Source organism: Typopeltis vanoorti, chromosome 4 (genome assembly GCF_054136105.1).
Source record: "Typopeltis vanoorti isolate ZY-2024b chromosome 4, IOZ_Tvanoo_1.0, whole genome shotgun sequence".
NCBI lineage: Eukaryota > Metazoa > Arthropoda > Arachnida > Uropygi > Thelyphonidae > Typopeltis > Typopeltis vanoorti.
The window spans coordinates 108852888-108874505 of NC_143552.1; the positions used below are offsets into that span (position 1 = coordinate 108852888).

The following is a 21618-nucleotide window of genomic DNA, read 5'->3' on the forward strand; positions in this document are numbered from 1 at the left end:
AGATGTCTGCCTTATGTAAGAAAGGCTACAAGAACATGGAATGTTATAAAACCTAAGATGTTTGTAGAAAGGGTTCTGGTCTTTATGCTAATGAAGTAAACCTCATGTAATTAAAATAAGCTTGAAGGTCACTCTTATGTCATGAGATTTGAGGAGACTAGGAATCTTGAACTAAAGTCTACGAATTTAAGGGATGGAAACAGAGGTTCTGAAAAGAATGTTGGATTTTGTTGTGGAGCAGGAGTAAAGAATAGTAATTTTTGTACGATTTTCTTAGAATATTCATTGCACACAAATAGTTGAATTAAAGTTTGTAATTATTCCTTCAGTTTTCTTCATCTCTTGTGATAGAGATCGTCCCATGCCAGCTTCCATGCTCATTATAGTTTCTGTTTCAACTTATAATGGTTCATACATGTTCTGTATTTTAGCAATGTTATTGTTCATGTTAGCCTTTTATTTTATTTTTGTTTGTCCTAAACCAGAAAAAGCCACAAGTATCTGTGGCAAAACTAGTCAGCTTACATTTTTATATTGTTATGGCCAAATAAATACAATATATTTCTCTTTATAATTAAACATATTTTCAATTTACATTTTAAAATTACACTGAGGTGGGATGATGCAAACTGATTTTTCATATCAAAATACATCAAAAGTTGGAAGGATATCATATACACACTAAACTATTCTATTGTTTTAAACAATAGAATACTTTAGAGTACTTTAAATACTGGTGCTACCTTCATGGCAAAAGAAATCATACCAGCTTCATATTTTTTCCATATTATTATTATCATTATTATACAAGTATCTCGATGAAGTCAGAAGACTCGTCATCATTCACACACTAGCCATTATTCACATGGTACCTATCATACTTCTCAAACTCATTCACTGATAGAGCACTTACAACCACCTCCAACAACTTTTTCCACTCTCATGCAATTACCACAGGTGATCCTTATTCTCTTCAATGCTGCCGTGTCAATATCAATTCTATATAATCCCTTTAAAACTGCAATTATGTCTCCTTGTTTGTGCCCACCAGCTAGTTTTTGAAACTATAAGCTTTTTCCACTCTCACACAATTTCCAAAGGTGACCCTTATTCTCTTCATTCCTGATGTGTACTGAAAGAAAGTCTTCAGTATCAATTCTATATGATCCCTTTAAAACTGCTGTTATGTCTCCTTTTTTCTGCCCATCAGTTGTTGAAGTGGTTGTTGTATTTTGAGTTTCTGCCAAGAATAGGAAGTGTGGTTTAGACATATATGCAAGTGATTGTATATGATTTTTTAGATATGTAGCTAGTAGGAGGAGAAATGACTGTGGAAGAATGATATTGTGGGATAAAAATGGCAATAGAGTGACTGATGCAGAGGACATAGTGGAATTGTTCAATGAACACTTTATTGGAGTATTTCATCCTGGAGGAGTCAGTTTTAATGCTAGAGGGATTGGGCATATTCGAGGTTTTAGAGGTACAGGAGGAGAGTGTGTTTCAAATACTGAGTACTCTGTATGTCAGTAATGCTGTGGGATGGGATGGTATTTCACCACGAGTTTTCAGAGAATATGCTAGGGAACTGACAGTGCCTTTGACCTGGCTTTTCAATGAAAGTCTGGCTGCGGGAAAGGTGCCCATGGAATGGAAGGAAGGTAAGATAGTGCCATTGCATAAGGGCAGTAGCAGACTGGAAGTGTCTAATTATAGGCCAGTTTGTGTGTCATTAGTAAGAACTTGGAGAAAGTAGTGAAGGACCGTATACAGCATTGGGCAGATGAGGGTAATGTTATCTGTGAGAGTCAACATGGATTTGTGAAGGAGCGCTCTTTTTTTTAGCAATATGATTTTAGCAATATGATTGCCTTTTATGATAAAGTTACAAGAGCATTAGATAAGGGAAAGCCATATACTGCCATTTTCTTAGAACTTAGCGAAGGCATTTGACAGGGTGCCACATGATAAGCTGATATTTAAGTTGCAGCACATGGATCTGGATGTCAGATTGGTCAACTTGATTCAGGATTGGCTGTCCAATAGGTATCAGAGAGTTGTGTATGGCAGGGCAGTTTCAAGGAAGCAGACGGTTACAAGTGGAGGTCCCACAGGGCTCAATACTGGGACTTATATTGTTTAACCTTTATATCAATGACATTGTCAGTGCATTGCAAGGGGATATTCAGTTGTTTGCAGATGATGCGAAGCTGGGTAGGATTATTAGTAATAGTGCAGATGCGGCAGCCCTGCAAGAAGATTTGAATAAGCTAGATAGATTGTCAAAATGAATGGGGGTGTCGGTTTAATGCAGCAAAATGTAAGGTCTTGAGGTTTGGGAAACATCAATGGGACACTGCATACTCTATGGGATGAGTTATACTGGAGGAAGTATGGGAGACAAGAGATATGGGGTTGATTATTGATAGAAACCTGAAATTTAGGGGACATATTGCAAAGGTGGTGAAGGCAACACAGAGGATTGCTGCAATAATGAGAAGGATGCTGACCTGTAGAGATTAAACATTATCATTCTGTTGTATAAGACCCTGATCAGACCATACTTGGACTATTGTTCTCAGATTTTGTCCCCAGGATTTGAAGGGGATAAATTAACTGTGGAAAGGATACAAAGATGGTTTCAGGACTGTACAATGATAGTTATGAGGATTGGCTGAGGGAATGTGGACTGCAGAGTTTCGTAGATAGAAGAAGGAGAGGCGATATGATTGAGACTTTTAAACTGTTGAGAGGTGGTTACAGGGTCGACACTGGGGAGTTCTTTTGCTTGGGTGTACAGCGGGAAGGAGTGATGACAAGAGGCCATCCCTGGAAGTTACAAAAGGAAACTGTGAGCAAGAGGGTGAAGAGTGATTTCTTTACACGGAGGGGGGGGTTGAACCATGGAATGCATTCCCTGCTGGAGTGGTGAGAGCGAGAACAGTCAATGAGTTTAATTAGTGGTATGATAGTCTTTGTGTTTCTTAGGGGGGGGGGGAACCTCCCCTCGATGAGTCTTGATAGACTTTGTGTTTCTTAGGAAGGACCTCCCACAGTGAGTTTTGACTCCATGGAGGCCTGGATAATAATATTTATTTTGGTGTTTATGTCACAGGTATGGATGGTGGCAAAGTGGATGTGAAAGCAATTTCTTGTTGTATGGATTTTGTATTTATCAAATTTACAAAAATCAAAATGGGCGGATTAAAATCAATGATAAGGAGAAAATAATAAATATTAGGAGTGGAGTAAGACAAGGATGTATACTTTCACCACTTTTATTTAATTTATATATTAAAAAGGCCATTCAGGAAACTAAAGATAAAATAAATAGTGGCATAAAGATAAATGGTGAGCAAGTCATGTGTATAAGGTTTGCTGATGACATAGCCCTTGTAGCAGAAAACAGAAGAACATTAAAAACAATGGTAGAATTACTAAATAATAACCTTGAAAAATATAAAATGAAAATCAACACAGATAAGACTAAACTAATTGTTACAGGCAAAATCTCTATCAATACAGAGCATATAAACATCAGCGGGAATCAAATAAAACAAGTGAAAAGCTTTAAATATTTAGGTAGCCTAATAACAGAAGATGGCAGAACAAGAGAAGACATAAGATCCAGAATAAACAATGCAAAAGCCCAATTCTCTAAGATGAAAAGCATTTTAACAGGAAACCTCCACCTACAATTGAAAAAAAAAATTAGTAAAGACATTGATATGGAGCATTGCACTCTATGGATGTGAAACCTGGATTCTAGGCAGAGAAGATGTAAGAAGAATGGAGGCTTTTGAAATGTGGTGCTGGTGTCGCATGAACAAAATAAAATGGACAGAAAAAAAATCAAACCAACAAGTCCTGAGAGAGATAAACGAAACAAGAACTCTAATAAAATCGATCAAAATTAGAAGAGATAGGTGGTTTGGACATATACACATGATGGACTTGTGAAAAGAATAACTGAAGGCAAAATAGAGGGGAAAAGAAGAAGAGGCAGACCAAGGAAAAGTTTTCTTGACCAAGTCAAAGACAGCACAGGTTTGAGGAGTTACCAGTAGGTTAAGAAGAAAGCCAATGACAGAGCGGAATGGAGGAAATTGCTGCTGAGCTACCAGTCCCAAGACTGATGCAACTGATGATGATGATGATGGATTTTGGCATATTTTGTAGTTTTTGTTGAAGCTGAATTTTGAGGAATGTTTTTTACTTGCATTGACACTTACTTTGTTTGTTAGTGCCATTTGTCACATAATACCTGTCATTATCCTTTCCTGACAAGTTCTGATTCATGTATATTATCTGACAGCTGGACTGACCTGAATAGTGACCCCCAAAGGATTATTTAATGCATTATATCTCAATCACTCAAAAGATACCCAGCATTGGTGCTACTCAGTGATAGACTCACCCTACCACCGAGCAGAACCACTCATCCTCTAGGAAAAGCATCCACCAAAGCGGTCCCAACAAAGACCATGTTAGTAGATGCTAATAGGCAAGCATCCAATGAATGCAGCAATTGAGACCACTTCAGCAGATCTTTCAGGTCACCCAACCTCAATGAGTGATTCAAAAGATTGCTACTAAACTCCTAACTCCTAACCTGAATTACTTCCTGTCCTGGAGCCTCTCAACTCCCCAGGAAGCAAGTACACACAAAGACAAGCAATAAACAATGCCCCAGAAGAGATACCAACATCTAAATAATCCATAAGTCACCGGATATTTTCCATATGGAAGTAGTGAAAAGGTGTATTACTTTATTATTAAATTTTTCTGAATGAGAGATAGCTGTAGAAAATATTTTCACTTTTTTTTCTTTTTGTTTTTCTGTTGGGGCCCATACACAAGAGGTTGGTCAATCAACCTATAGTACGTTAGTACCATATATGGATAGTGGGTTTAATTTAAAAGTCTGTATATTGTATTCCTTGGGAAATACATCAAGGAGAAGGCTGTTCCACAGTATAGTCGTAGCAGGGATGAAGGAAAACGAAAAGAAACCTGTTCAGTGTGTTTCAAGGTATACTGTGAAAGGATGTTGGGCAGCAGCTGTATGTGTTCCAATGGACTTAGTACTGATGGGGGGGGGGGATTATTGATGCTATTTCAGATGAACATTTGTCGTGGAAATATTTATAGAATACACAAATTTCATAGTGAGTTGGTAAGAGATGGGTCATTTATCAACCCCTAATTGCTCTCCTCTGTATCGAGTCAAGCATTTTGAGGAAGCTTTTTTTTTTGGAGCCCCCAGTCCAAATGTGAGAGCAGTATTTGATAGCTGAGAGGATTTGGGATTTCTATAAGGTTAACAGCTGTTTGTGAAGTAACGTCTTGAGTGAAAGAGAAATATCCTACTTTTTTGGAAGCTGAGGATGCAATGGTTGTGATGTGTTTATGCCAGGAGAGGCCTGATGTCAGGGTAATTCCAAGAAGAGAAATCTCATCTTGTCTGGAAATTTGAGTGTTGTCAAAAATAATACTGGGGGAAAATTATTCTTTTTTCTGAGAAAGAGAAAACAGAACTGAGTCTTACTAGCATTGAAGTTGACGAGGTAATCTAAGCCCCCATTGGAGGATGGCTTGGAAGTCAAAATTTAGCACCAATGCTGGGTATCATTTGAGTGATTGAGATATAATGAGTTAAATGATCCTTCAAGTCATTCATTATAGTGGATTGCCCTAGTTTTTGGAGAAGACCCATACTTAAACAGCTTTTCGACAAATATGGAATCTGCTGAAGTTGCATCGATCACTGCATTCCATTAGATGCTTGCCCATGGCATAGATTTTACTGAAGTGGCCTTTATCAGATCCCTTCAGCAGATGCTTTCCCCTGGAACATGAGCAGTTCTCCTTAGTGATAGGATTTGCCTGTCACTAAATGGAACTGCTGCTTAGTAGCTTAGTAACTTTGAGTGATGGAAAGTTATTAGTATTATGCTAAGATCCCATGGAGTCAAAGACTCATCTAGGAGGTCCTTTGTCATAAACACAGCTCACTATACCATGCCTTAAATGCATTTAATCGGATCCATTATTAATGTGAAGAATTAGAAGGCATCAGAAGATGATTAGTAATGGCTTAAACAATAGTCAGGACGTTCCTAAAGTCTGGAACGGCAGATTTATCACAACAGGAACAAAGCTAAGGATTCTGGATGCAGCTTTTTTCTATAATTACCTATGAATGTGAAATTTGGAACCTAAAGAATTCTGATAGGAAATGGATAGCTTCTTTTGAGATCAAGAGACTGTTGAGGATCTCATACACTGAAAGGTAGACAAATGGATGGTTCCTCTAGAAAAGATCAGAAGAGCATTAAGACTCCTTAGGTGCATTGATACTTTGGATACAGAAAGGGAAAGTGGACTTCTCAAAACTTTAATAGTGAGTTCTTGAAAAAATGAGAAGAGGTAGACACTCAATGAGATGGATGAATTATGTTTCTGGAGTAACACACTATCCGTATTATTGACACCATATTAGAATTTCACTATACATTAGGTGCAATATGATCATTCTGCCATATGCCAAATAAATTCTCACCCGATGGTCCTACTGTGAGATTTGACTGAGGCTTCAACTCTCTGAAGACCAACCCACAGTACAACCACCTGGCAAGAATTTGTGCAGAGTATCATCTATTATGTGATATTAAACTCAGATGTAAGTCATATATAAATTTATAAAAATGCACTATATGAAAAGTCAGCTGATGTTCAATAATAGTGCATGTCTCAAAAGTCATTTGGAGTGTTTGGATGCGAGTTATTTAATGATCACTTAGAGTATTTCATCTAACTCATGAGATCTGTGAAATTTCCTATTTCATCATAAAATGATAAGAACAAGATCTAGATTAAGCTTTTCAAGTAATATTTAAATATCATTGAAGAACTTATTTTATATCACACCACATTAGTGAAATTTCGCTCCATAACAGCTACAGTTAAAACAAATTACTTTCAGGTATTGATTCATACTGACACTCTAAATGAATCAGCTTGTCTTGAACAAACAATTGAAGCATTTGAAGGACATACAATTCATTCATACCATACTGAAGGTGCAGGAGGTGGTCATGCTCCTGATATTATAGCGATATGCAGTGAACCTAATGTACTCCCTTCATCAACAAATCCCAGCAAACCTTATACTGTAAATACTATTGAAGAACATCTAGATATGTTAATGGTTTGCCATAACTTAAAAAAGTAAGTATAGTTTTACATTGTTCTTAGAGCCAAAAAATATTATTAATATTTATTATTATTATTATTATTAGACCTCTGTGGAATATAAACACATTGTGGAAAGTTTGAACTCTAACACACATAAAACACACTAAATTATGCTTTAAACTCATTAAACAATTCCATGCTTTCAGGCAATGTGTTCCATTCAAGAACCATTATCCATCTAGAGAACTTACTCCTCATCCCTTGTTCACATCCTCCTTTATAATTTCATGCATTATATATATATATATACTCCTTATACAGTTTCCATTTAATATAATAGAGGGAAACAGCAGTGGAACCACTGTCTCTCTCAATTCTATGAAAATCACTTCTTTAATCTGGTAACAGTCCATTACCAAGTTATAGCTCTCAATCATCCCCCCCTCCCCCCTCTCCTCCTCAGATTTACAAAGCACTGCAAATAGCAGATATATAAAACTGCAAATGTGCAAAGCTCTTGCATAATCTCCAAAAGTGACCCCTAGTTCTATCCCTACTTGTCATGTATGTATTGAAAAATTTATTTTGTATCAATCTCATAGAACTCCTTTAGTAACTTATAAGTTTCTATCATGTCTCTCCTTTTCCACCTGTCAACTAAACTTCAACCCACACGCTTTCATTCTGTCCTCATAAAGAGCATTCTACAGGCATGCCTCAGACATGCTCTCTGGATCCTCTCCACCAATTCCTCATCCCAAGTGATCAAATCACTTGGAATGAGGAATGCACAGTAGTCAATTATTCAATGTTTCATAACCATATAAAGAATGCTAATAACTTCCCTAATTCTATTTGCCAATGTATTTAACATCCAAGTAATCCATGGAGTTATTTGCCAACTTTTTCAATATATCCACTGAACTTCAACTCTCTGTATATCATCACCTCCAAATCCAAAGACTCGTCAATTTCCTGCAAACCAGTACTATCACTGTAATAGTACATAATATAAATGAGATGTTTTCTTTGGATTTTTTTGGACCATGATTCTTTATAAATATATGTATACAATTGTCAACCAGTTTCGCCAGCTTTGGTCTGTCTGACTTCTTCACAATGAGAATGGTTACATTAACATTAAATGCTACAACAGAAAAATGCAGTAACGCCCTTAAAATCAGTTAAAAAAATTGAAAAGGACTCACGACATTAAGAGCATTAAGCATGGAGAATTAATCATTGTTAGTAGATTGTGTTTTATAGCTTTTCACGTAATTCAGTTCTGCTAAACATAGTGAATTTATAAAACTTTTCCAAATGTCTTTTAATGTCATGCCTTGATTTCTATTGAGATTGTCTCCTGTACCACTGCAGCTTCTTTAAAGTTTCTACATTTGAAATCTTCTTCAATGTACGGCAAGGAGCCTGTTGTCCCAATCAGTGGAACGGTTCGAAATTGAGAAATGATGTGCTAATCCTGAGGTGTCTGTTCTGTTATTGTTGACATCTCCAATATGTTTTTTTTTTTTTTTTGGATTTCTAGGCTTCATGATGTTTGGCCTACATAATTCAGTCCACAGGAACATGTGATGTTGTATAGTCCTGTGTATTTGTAGAAATCTATCCTTAGGAGATCTTAATATGTGCCGTGTAGTTAAAATAGGTTTAAAGGCAACTCTGATGTTGAACGACTTCATGATTTTTGCTGTTTTGGTGGAGACCGAGCCTGCATAAGGTATGACAATGGACGATGTGTACTGTGTCACTTGAGGTTGTCGCTGTGGGCTATTTCTATAGAGGATCTTTTGAATTATATTTTGTGGATATCCATTTTTGGATAGAGTTTTTGATATGAGTGAGAGCTCATCAAGTAGATCTTTTTCTTCTGTGATGATATTTATTACTCTGTTTTTGAGCATATGTATGATGCTAAGTTTTTGTGCATAATGATGAGTAGATTTAAAATGAAGATAACATCCAGTGTCAGTAGGTTTGCAGTAGATTGTGAGCTTGATTTGTCCATTATCCTGATTTTTTATTAATACGCCCAAAAAACGTAATTGATGGTTGTTTTCTAACTCTAATGTAAACTTGATTTTTTGGTGGAAACAATTTATTTTCTGAACTTGTGTAAGGCATTTTCTGTGTCTTTCCAAATGATGAACACATCGTCTACATATCTCCACCATGATTCTGATGGTTATTTTTGATAAGATGTCATTTTCTAATTTTTTCATGAACAGATCCGTGCACAGTGGCGACAGGGGGGCTGCCCATGGCTAAGCATTCCAGTTGTTGATATAATAAGTTGTTTACTTTAAAATAGTTTGATTTTAGGCAATGGCAGAAAAGCTGTGTAATGTCGTTCGGAAAGAAATCTTTTATGATTTTAATTACTTTGACTGGTATACATTCTTGAATAAGGACACTACGTCTAGACTTGCAAGTATATCTGTATTGAATATATTGATACTTTTTTTTTCTGAAATGCTGAGAGTTCTTTATGAATGAGGTTGATTTCTTTATCTTCTCTTTCAACAGACTGGCTAGGTGTTTGGCTAGTAGGTATGTAGTTGAATTTCTGCCCGTCCACGATTAGGCGAAGCAGAACTCCGACTTTGTGGACTTTTGGTACACCATATAGGCATGGTGGTGATGGATGTAGAGATTTTAAATTTCTTTGTAATTCTTGAGCCCATCTAGTCATATTTCGTATTAAGAGAATGGTCTCTTTGTGGTTTTTCATGGTTGGATCTACATCTAATATATGATAGGTAGACGAGTCAGAAACTAAAGCATCGATCTTTAATATTCATAATAACTGTTGAGTTTCCTTTGTCTGCTTTAAGGATGATAATGTCTTTGTTCTTTTTTAAGTTTAAGAGTGCTTTCTTTTCAGAGGGTGTAATATTATGTTTCAGTGGTTTTGAGGTAGAGAGTATGATTGTATTTTTAAATCTTATGTCATTTGCTACTTGCTCTGAAGAAAGCCCTTTTTTCAATATTACTTATAAAATCTATTTTTGGGATGTGATCAGGAGCTATTGAGAAGTTGAAACCTTTTTTTAAAATCTCTGATTCTTGTTTGAAAAGACTGTAGTCCGAGAGGTTGAAAATAACCTTATCATCTGGGAGACATGGTCTAGAGTTGTATTTTCTTTGATAAAGTTCATCAAATTTTTTAATTTGAGATTCCTTACTAGACCAAAAAACTTTGGTCTAGTAAAAAATGTTATAGCTATTGTGTATCATGCGGTTATCTATGTTATTAGAAATATCATCAAACATGTCTAGGCAGTGGTGTGTTGGTAAATTTTTAACAACGGCTCGCTTTATGAAAAATTTGATTCACAAAGTTCAATTGTATCTTCAGATGTCTTTGTTTCTGCTTCTTCAAATTTTGTCCTTTTAATGTTTAAGAAGTTTCGTTCTATTTCATTTTTTCAACTAACGGCTATCCGCTTTTTTGACCGCAAAACTCTAACCCTGATTAAAATTATTTTAATTATTAAAAAAAAAAGAAAAAACCGAAATAAAAACATATATTAAAGAAAATTTTCCTATGTTACCTACAACTCACTAATTATCAAATGAAATCCTGAACAAAAAAAAATGTAACACGAATATTACCACTTGCAGTCAATCAAATGACCAGACTGTAGCCGTCGTGATGAATTTTTGTATTTATTGATAGTGCAATAATGTTGCATTTCCAAGAACTTAATGTTGCAAGTTCTTGGAAATTCGCAGAAAAATAAGGCATTATTGTTTATTCAAATACCCAGTTCGGGAGTTTTGATAACGTGTTTGTGTTTTAATGAATACAGACATTGTTTAGTAAATAAAATCGTTTCCAAATTCCCTCATAAATTGAGTTTGTGTTTTGTGAATTCTCCTTTATGCATTTATTTTTGATAATAATAATAATAATATATTAAGTGTTTATTATACAATTTCAAAATATTTACGAGAAAAAGTATATACCTCCATTCATCATCTATTGTTTCATAAAGAATTTTAATAACCGGCTCACCCGACTTAAAAACATTAACAACCGGCTCGCTAAATTTGAAAAATTTTAACAACTGGTTCGCACGAGCCAGTCCCAACACACCACCGGGTCTAGGCATTGATGGTCTATTTTATTCAGTATGTATTGGATCCTTCCCTGAAGTAAGGCTAAAGAAGTTTTGTAATAAATTTGTTTCATGTTTTTAGATTTTATGTGTTCTTTGACGATTAAGAACTTTGGAATGATAGAAAATTGTTTGCATCTTTTAAGGAAAGTTAGATGGTTAAGCAGTCTTGCCTTTCTGCATTTAAAATTTTCAAAACAACGTACCTTGTGCTTTGTATATCCATCTAGGTAATTCATTTTGATCGTTGATATTTGGTCCTTTTTTACTAAATGAGACATTTTCTTTGGATTTTTTTGGACCATGATTCTTTATAAATATATTTATACAATTGTCAACCAGTTTTACCAGCTTTGGTCTGTCTGGCTTCTTCAGGACGAGAATGGTTACATTAACATTAAATGCTACAACAGAAGAATGCAGTAACAACCTATGATAAATTATGATAATATTTATTGCTAAGCTTTTGTGCATAATGATGCACAATGATGATAACAGAGCAGTAAATATCACCACAGAAGAAAAAGATCTACTTGATGAGTGCTCACTCATATCAAAAACTCTATCCAAAAATGGTTATCCACAAAATATAATTCAAAAGATCCTCTATAGAAGCAGCCTACAATGACAACCTCAAGTGAAACAGTACACATCGTCCATTGTCATACCTTATGCAGGCTCGGTCTCCACCATAACAGCAAAAATCATGAAGTCGTTCAACATCAGAGGAGTTGCCTTTAAACCTATTTTAACTACACGGCACATATTAAGATCTCCTAAGGATAGATTTCTACAAATACACAGGACTATACAACATCACATGTTCCTGTGGACTGAATTATGTAAGCCAAACATCATGAAGCCTAGAAATCCAAAAAAAAAAAAAAAACATATTGGAGATGTCAACAATAACAGAACAGACACCTCAGGATTAGCACATCATTTCTCAATTTCGAACCGTTCCATTGATTGGGATAACAGCTCCATGCCGTACATTGAAGAAGATTTCAAATGTCGAAAATTACTCTGGATTTAGAGAAAGTTGTTAGAAGTGTATTTTTCTCTTGGTTAGATTATAATAAATTTAGTTGAATCCTTTATTCAAGTGTATGCAAACAAAGTTTGCACCTGAAGATACTTCACGACTGAGGCAACTCGTAGCAAAGGTGTACCAAGCTCTCGTCACTCCTTGTCTTAATATCTACCTTAATGCAAAACACATCTCCTTGCAGGTATGTATAATGCTATGCATTAAGGGAAGGGCCACTATCCAGACCGGTTTTTCGACCTTTATTGAGGTCTCATTATATCTAGTATTATACATACCTGCAAAGAGATGTGCTTAGCATTAAGGTAGATACTAAGACAAGGAGTGATGAGAGCTTGGTCCACCTTTGCTATAAGTTGCCTCAGTCCTGAAGTATCTTCAGGTGCAAACTTTGTTTGCATACACTTGGATAAAGGATTAAACTAAATTTATCAAATGTAGAAACTTTAAAGAAGCTGCAGTGGTACTCCGTACAGGAGACAATCTCAATAGAAATCAAGGCATGATATTAAAAGACATTCGAAAAAGTTTTAAAAATTTACCATGTTTAGCAGAACTGAATTACGCTAAAAACTATAAAACGCAATCTACTACCACGCTTTATGCTCTTAATGTCACACATCCTTTTCAGATTTTTAACTGATTTTAAGGTCGTTACTGCATTCTTCTGTTGTATTGTTGAATGTTAATGTAACCATTCTCGTCCTGAAGAAGCCAGACAGACCAAAGCTGACAAAACTGGTTGATGATTGTATACATATATTTATAAAGAATCATGGTCCAAAAAAATTCAAAAGAAATGTCTCATTTAGTATAAAAAAGGACCGAATATCAACAATCAAAAAGTACATAATATTTTCATAACTTACACTTTGCTACATTAAACTAATAACCATTATTCTTTTCCACACTGCCAATTTATTTAAATCAGCCTGCACGATCTCCACAATTACCTTTAGTCACTCTCATTCTCTTGTAATCTACTCCACCATATACTACTTTCTGGTGTCTGTCGGTCAGTCAGCCATTCTTATCCATACCACCAACTTCATATCCATTCCCATTAACTCCAACTTACATAATAGTCTTCTGTATGGTATTTTGTTAAATACCTTCGCAAAATCTGTCAGTTTCATGATATAGTCATTTTCCTTATCCAAATCAACTATCACTCTATTTAAAATGTGAGAAAATTACTAATGGAACCTACCTTTTACCAAACCATGTTTTGTAAGTATACACATTATTATTTGTAGATGACCAAATTGTATCGACTACCTTATTTACTCAAATATAACTCGCACTTTTTTTTTCAAAAATTAAAGCTAAAAAAATTGCGGGATATATGCAGAGATTTTCAGAAACTAAAGTTTTCAGGAAAAAAACTGAAAATGGGTATGACTTACCAAGAATCTCCTATTTGCTGTTCCTTGTGTACATCATCAAAGTCATCTATCCAAATAGTGTGAATACATCTGTGGGATTGGATGGTAAACCAGCTCGGATCTTACGTGAAGTGGCTAAAGAATTATCAGTGTCCTTGACCATTTTGTTTAATTTGAGTCTCAGGCCTGGTTTAGTCCTGAGGGGGTGGAAAGAGGGGGAAATAGTTCCGTTGCATAAAGGAGGTTCCCGGACTGCTGTTGCAAATTACCGACCAATCAGCATATCAGGAGTCGTTGTCAAGGTCTTGGAGAAAGTAATCAAGAGAAAAATACAGGAATGGATAGATGAAAATGGGATACTGTGTGGGGGACAGCATGGTTTTGTGAAGAGTAGATCATGCCTCAGTAACTTGTTCATGTTTTATAACACAGTGAAGGCTGAAATGGATAAGGGTAATGGCTTTACAGTGATACTGCTGGAGCTTGCTAAGGCCTTTGACAGGATACCACATGGAATTCTAATCAGTAAAGTGCAGCATAAATGGGATGGATATAGGATTGGTGAGATGGATAGGAGGGTGGGTGATGGAGAGATATAAGAGAGTGGTTTAAAAGTTTAAAAGTGGTTCCAAAAGACGGCTAGTGACTAGTGGTGTTCCGCAGGGTTCTGTTCTTGGACCACTACTCTTTAATTTGTTCATTAATGATATAGGAAAGGATCTGAGAGGAACTGTTCATTTGTTTGCTGATGATGCAAAGTTAGATAGAGCAATAGTGAATGCACATGATGTCAAAATTTTGCAAGATGATTTGGATAGATTGGAGGACTGGGCTAAGGATAATGGATGTCAATTTAATGTGGCAAAATGTAAGGTTATGCATTTTGGGGCGAAAAGATTAGCAGCAGGATACCACATTGGTGAAACTGTACTCCAGGAGATTAACAAGGCCAGGGATTTGGGAGTGTTGGTGGATAGGGAGTTGAAGTTTAGGGGGGCACATTGCAAAAAGTGGTTAAATCAGCTCATCAAATCACTTGGTTACTGAAGAATACTTTGATGAGCAGAGTCAAGCAAGTTATTGTTTCTCTATATCGAGCCTTGATAAGACCCCCATCTTGACTACTTTGCCCAGATTTAGGTGCCGGGGTTTCTTCTTGATGGGGAGGAGGTGGAGAGGATCCAGAGGCGAGTGACCAAGATAATAGCAGGTCTATGGAATAAACCTTATGAGAACAGGTTGAGGATTTGTGGGTTGCAGAAATTGGTTAATAGGCAGAAGAGGGGGTGATATGATTGAGACATTCAAATTACTGAAGGGTTTCTATAAGATTAATTCAGAGGATATTTTTGAGAACAAGACTGTTGATGGGAGGACTAGGGGCCATCCATGGAAACTGAGCAAGAGTGTGTTTAGCAAGGGTGTTAGAGCTAAGTTTTTTACTTGGAGAGAGGTAAATGAGTGGAATAAGCTGCCAGAGTCTGTTGTGGGTGCCATGACTGTGAATAAGTTCAAGGCAAAGTATGATAGTTACTGTGTGAATGTTGAATATTGACATGATGTTTAGGGCCTCCCTCGATGAGTCTAAGGACTCCTCTGAGTTGCCCGTAATAATAATAATAATAATAATAATAGCTTTATCTTGTTTCCCATTATTTCATGCAAAAATTACCAGTAATTTACAAGACTGAAGATACGTAATGAACAATCCATCATGAATGAGTAATGAGCGGAACACAAAACAGATAGCAATGTTTTGGGCAGTAGAGCTAGAGCAACTATGAAGACATGCATATGATTTATACAGTATTAACAAAAGATTACGCTACCAAACGACAAATGCAAGCTGACAGTTGTTGAGTCAAAATGTTAATTCTCATCAGCCGAATTCCATATTATCTGAAACTGCCATCACGTTTACGACGCGGTGGTGTTTTGCCTGTTTATCGTTCTGACGAAACTTCTCATTACTCACACAAAATTTCAACTCCCTGTTTAATTTTATTGCTGGTTGTTTGCTTGCCGCTTCTGCTTTTGTGAAAATTTCAAAAATTTGATAATAGTTTTTAGTTAAATACTGTGTTTGCTAGTGCAACATATGGTTTTACTTGAGTCTATACAGCATAGTTTCTGTGGGAGGGAGATGTGATTCATTAGTTAGTGAATCCCATCTCCCTCCGTTTTTTATCCCATTTGTCTCTAATTGCACTATTTGAGAAATATATTACACAGACTGCAAATGTCTCTGTACCTTATTCAGTGATACAATAAAACTACTTGCTTTTCTTGCATCTTCAGTATAGTGGCTGTTGGGGAAGGCATTGTTTACTGTGGGGAGCGAGTTATTATCGCCCTCACGTGTACATGTTTAAACTTTTTTTTCGTGTGCAAGATATATGCAAAACTTCTAAATTTCTTTTTTCATAAAGTAAAATCAGGGATGCGAGTTATACGAGAGGGTGAGTTATATTTGAGTAAATGCAGTATGTCAAAATATTATTATTATTATTACACATGCATCTCCATGAATCAAAAGAGTCATCATGGGAGACCTGTTATTCACACAATACCTCTCCTTAAACTTATTCAATGACAAAGCATTCACAACCATCTTTGACAACTTATTACAGGTAGGCATTCAAAAATCCGGCCATCGATAATCCGGTTCCTTCAGATCTCCGTCATGGATTTTGGAGCACGCATTTTCAAATTTACTGCGTTGGCGTACCACTATTTTCTGTTTATGTTTTGATGGCACTGTAGTCGATAAGCATTGCGATAACCTGCTTATTCCTTCTCATTTTATCATTTATTTGCTGCTCTATAGCCCCATTATGGATCCAGCAAAGAAAAGAGTTGGTGTAAAACGTAAACATTGTGCGTTCACAGAGAGAGTGGAAGTGCTAAAAAAACTTGATAGCGTCATGTTTGTGCGAACCATTTGTGAAACATATGACATTGGCTCATCAACAGTGTATGATATTAAAAAAACAGAAAAAAAAACTGCTAAAGTTCTTTTCTCACAGTGTATCAAAAAAAAAGCAAATGTTTGTAAGGAAGTCAATGATGGAGGGAAAAAGTTCGGAACTGGACCAAGTTCTCATAACCTGGTTTAATTTTTGTGTAAGTGACGGTGTGGAAATTTCTGGTGATTTATTAAAGGAACAAGCCAAAATGTTTCATAAAGAGCTGGGATTGCAACACTTTAAAGGACTGTACAGGTAGTCATTTTCTGTTAAAAATATACAGCATATATAACCATCCAAAATCCAGCATTTTCAAAAATTCGGCACCCTTCAGATCCGGAGGTTGCCAGATTTTTGAATACCTACCTGTATACCCATTCTCCATCCTCCAAGAAAAAAATCTAGTTTTAACATCCTTGCTAACCACACTCTTACACAATTTCCAGTGGTGATCCTTTGTTCTCTCTCTTCCTGCTATGTACTGAAAGAAGTCTTCAGTGTTTATCCAATAAATCCCTTTAAGAACTATGGGATTGGATAGTATATCAGCTCGAGTTTTATTTAAAGATGCCAGGGAATTGGGGTGTAAGGTATGGGTAGTAGGGGTAGCACCTCTGCCTGCTCAGCAGTCGCATCAAAATATTTGGCAGCTGGGTGGAATTGGTCCCCACTGCTTATACAACTCTCACTTATGGCTCCAAGTAGCTGGTAGGGTGCACCAGCAACCACACCCTGGGCCCATGCCTCGAATGGCATGCAAAACTAAGTGAGGATATCATCATTTTTTATGCAGTAGTGAAAGAGAGTGTCTCCTCCTTGTTGCACTTGAAGACTGAAATGGCAGAGTTAGTAGATGACCAAAATTTAATTTGACAATGGTAATGACGGCACGACAGCAAAATATGTGACATAGCCCAGGCACACTCTGAGACAAAACAGAGATATGGCCAGTCACCGTGGAAGAGACAGGAGCCTCACCATGTAACCTTCTGTAGTAAACCATGAAACAGAGAACCATGTCGAATTTAAGCAATAGAGACAAGGTTGGACCCTCTGCAACTTTTGTCTCTTACAACCTTAAACCCTCCAAGGAGGGTATCTCCTGATCCTTCACATCTGAAAACCAAGAATCTTCTCTTAAGGCTTGCAATTTGGAATGTAAGGACCTTATATGAAGCTGGGAAGTTGGATAAACTTATACAAGAACAGGGGCGAATGCTGGTCTTGAAATTCACGCTTGCTCTTGTTATCATTCAAGGAGTGAGAGGTGTGACTGAACTCTGATTAGCGGAATGAATTACTGACTATTTAAAACTATATATTTAGAAATGTATGTACAATTAATCATACAAATATACAAATGATATTCTATCTTTTTCAATTTAGCTACGTGAATACAAATTCTACCCTACAGTTCTTCTTTATGAACTGGTCAATAACATCCTCATAAAAAGTTGTTTGTAACTTAATTTTCTCAAGCAACATGCACACTTGTTTAATTTTCTCAAGCAAGACGCACACTTGTAAAGGCTGGCTGAAGCTCACTGGCTAGAGCTACGTTGACTGTGTATGGTCTGTGTTTAAGCAACAGAGTGAGACGATGTGAAATGGCTATGAACGTGCATGAAATCACAGTGCTGCTGCTGCTGCTGTGAAGACCTGGAAGCTCTTGCAACTGAGCAAGCTAAGGTAGCTTTGTCTAGACGAGCAAGCATCGGCCTTGACTGTGTATGGCCTGTGTTTAAGCAACAGAGTGAGATGATGTGAAATGGCTATGCATGCACATGAAATCACAGTGCTGCTGCGAAGACTGGGAAGCTCCTACAACCAAGCAAGCCAAGGTAACTTTGACTAGACAAGCAAGCATCAGCCTTCAATACACACCACAAAGCTTAATTATTGCCGGGTAAGCTTAAGATGTCTTCTATCTACAAAAATAAAAGCCTAAATGGAATGTTTATAAATGCATGCATTTATTAACAAATAAATATTACTTCTTTCTCAATTAATGAGCTTACGCAGCAAGCATAGCAAGCATGGAGAATTCGCCCCTGTACAAAAACTTCAAGCAATGAAAATTGACATTGCTGGTATCAGTGAAGTCAAATGAACTAATAGTGGAAAAATAAACAGAAAGAGCCATTCAGTTATATACTCATGTGGAGACATTTGAATGGAGTAGCATTTGTACTAAAAAATAAGATTGCGCAATCCTTACTTGGATTTTGGCCCATAAGTAACAAGATAATTGCATTAAAAATTGCAGCTCAACCTTTTAATATTTTTATTGTCCAAATATGCACCTACTTCTGATTACCCAGATGAAGATGTAGAGTGTTTCTATGAAGGCACATTCAAAATGCACTTAACAACATTAAATCAGATGATATAACTGTTGTTATGGGAGATCTAAATACTAAAGTAGGCTCAGTAAAGATCTCTTCCTGCATGGGAAACCAGGTCCTGGGACATAGAAATCCAAGAGGATAAATATTAATACAGTTCTGTGAAGAAAACAATCTGGTAATAGCAAATACTTTATTTAGCCACCCTCCTAGAAAACTTTACACATGGAAAAGTCCTGGAGACAGCTATAGAAACCAGATTGACTATATAATGATTAAAACAAAAAACTGGAATAACATCTTACAAGCCCAAACACACCAAGGGGCTTATATTTGATCAAACCACAAACTTGCGGTCATTAAGGCAGCAATAAAATTAAAGAAAACAATGAGACCTATAAACATAGAAAAATATGATCTTGGCTCCCTTAAAAATCAAGAAATACAAGATAAATTTTTAAAGGAACTGGCACAATCCACTGCTGTTAGCGTTCCTGATTCCACCAAGTATCCTTACCTTAAAGATGAGATTAAGGATAGATGGCAGAAATTTAAAGAGGCATAAAAAAGGCAGTAAAAAAACAATTCCCAAATTTGAGAAGAACATGAGTAAACCCTAGATGAATGACAAGATACTGAAAATGATCGAGGAAAAAAAGAAATACAAATATTGTCCTGAATATAAGAACTTTCCACATTTCCTCAACAAGGAGATCAGGAAAGAATGTAGGATTGCAAAAGAACTATGGCTTAACAACAAATGCAAGGAAATTGAACTTCTGTACAAAAAGAACAAAACCAGAGAACTTCATGAAAAAGTTAGGGAGCTAACTAGAAAATCTTGCAAAAGGGTAGTCTCTCATTGCATTGAAGATACCAGGGAAAACATCCTAATGGAGAAAGACAAAATAAGGGATATTATTATTATTATTATTATTATTATTATTATTATTATTATTATTATTATTCAGGCCTCCATGGAGTCAAAAGACTCATTGTGGGAGGTCCTTCCTAAGAAACACGAAGTCTATCAAGACTCATCGAGGGGAAGTCCCCCCCCTAAGAAACAAAGTCTCTCATACCACTCCTTGAACTCATTGACTGTTCTCGCTCTCGCCACTCCATCAGGCAATGCATTCCATGGTTCAACCACCTCCATGCAAAGAAACCACTCCTCACCCTCTTGCTCACAGTTTCCTTTCGTAACTTCCAGGGATGGCCTCTTGTCATCACTCCTTCCCGATGTTCAACCAAGAGAAAGAACTCCTCAGTGCCAACCCTGTAACCACCTCTCAACAGTTTAAAAGTCTCAATCATATCGCCTCTCCTTCTTCTATCCACCAAACTCTGCAGTCCACATTCCCTCAGCCGATCCTCATAACTATCATTGTACAGTCCTGAAACCATCTTTGTTATCTGCCTTTGTACCCTTTCCACAGTTAATTTATCCCCTCCAAATCCTGTGGACCAAATCAGAGAACAATAGTCCAAGTGTGGTCTGATCAGGGTCTTATAAAGGGTGTCCCAAAATTCACGCAAGATTTAAATTTAGCGCCATTTGTGCAGTAAAGTGTTGCCAACGAGAAAAAAAAGACAGCGTGATGACAGCTGCCAATTCAGGGTTATTAAAAATGGAACGCCACACAAAAGAACAATGCATTTTCATTGTTGAGCAATATTTTAAAAATAATGAAGGTTTGGCAGCTACAGTTCGCAATTTTCGTACAAAATATGGTCGGAATAGTGATTTAACTTCATCAACTGTGAAAAGATTAATTAAAAAATTCAAGGAAACTGGATCAATTAGTGATCTTATACACTCTGGCTGTCCTTCAACAAGTCGTTCAAACAGAAAACATCGAAGCAGTTCGTGAGAGTGTTGCTGAGAGTCCACTAACATCAATTCAGCACCGTGGTCTTGAATTGGGCATTTCGAGAAGCTCTCTACAGTGTATTCTCATGAAAGATTTGCATCTTTATGCTTACAAAGTTCAATTGACTCAAGAACAGAAGCCTACTGACCACACACACAGCGAAGAGAGTTCGTTGAATGGATTATGGAACAACAACAAGTGGATGCTTATTTTTCAAACAAAATCATCTTCAGCGATGAGGCTCATTTTCATCTTGATGGCTTCGTTAATCGACAAAATTGTCGCATTTGGGGTTCAGAAAATCCACGAGTGATTGTTGAGAAACAAAATGTATACACAACATGTCACTGTTTGGTGCAGATTTTGCACTGGAGGCATCATCGGTCCATTCTTCTTCTTCGAAAATGTGGCTGGTAAGGCAATAACAGTTAATGGTGCTCGCTATCGCGACATGATAATCTAGTTTTTTGTGCCTAAATTGCAAGATATGGATATGCATGTGGTTTCAACAAGACGGTGCCACACGCCATGCAGCCCGAGAAACAATTCAATTACTGCATGAGTCATTTCCTGGTCGTGTAATTTCCCATTTTGGTGATCAAATTGGCTGCCCAGATCATTTGACTTAATGCCGTTGGACTTTTTTCTTTGGTGTTTTTTGAAG

At 36.6% G+C, this 21618-nt stretch overlaps 1 protein-coding gene across 1 annotated transcript in view; it reads left to right on the forward strand.

Annotated features, from left to right (window-relative positions):
• LOC150107598 (uncharacterized) overlaps positions 1-21618 on the forward strand; it is a 419637-nt gene that overhangs the window by 311241 nt on the left and 86778 nt on the right. The window contains exon 17 of the mRNA XM_090391960.1: positions 6986-7230. Coding sequence (XP_090248086.1) covers positions 6986-7230 — 245 coding nt within the window. The remainder of the gene's footprint in view (positions 1-6985; positions 7231-21618) is intronic.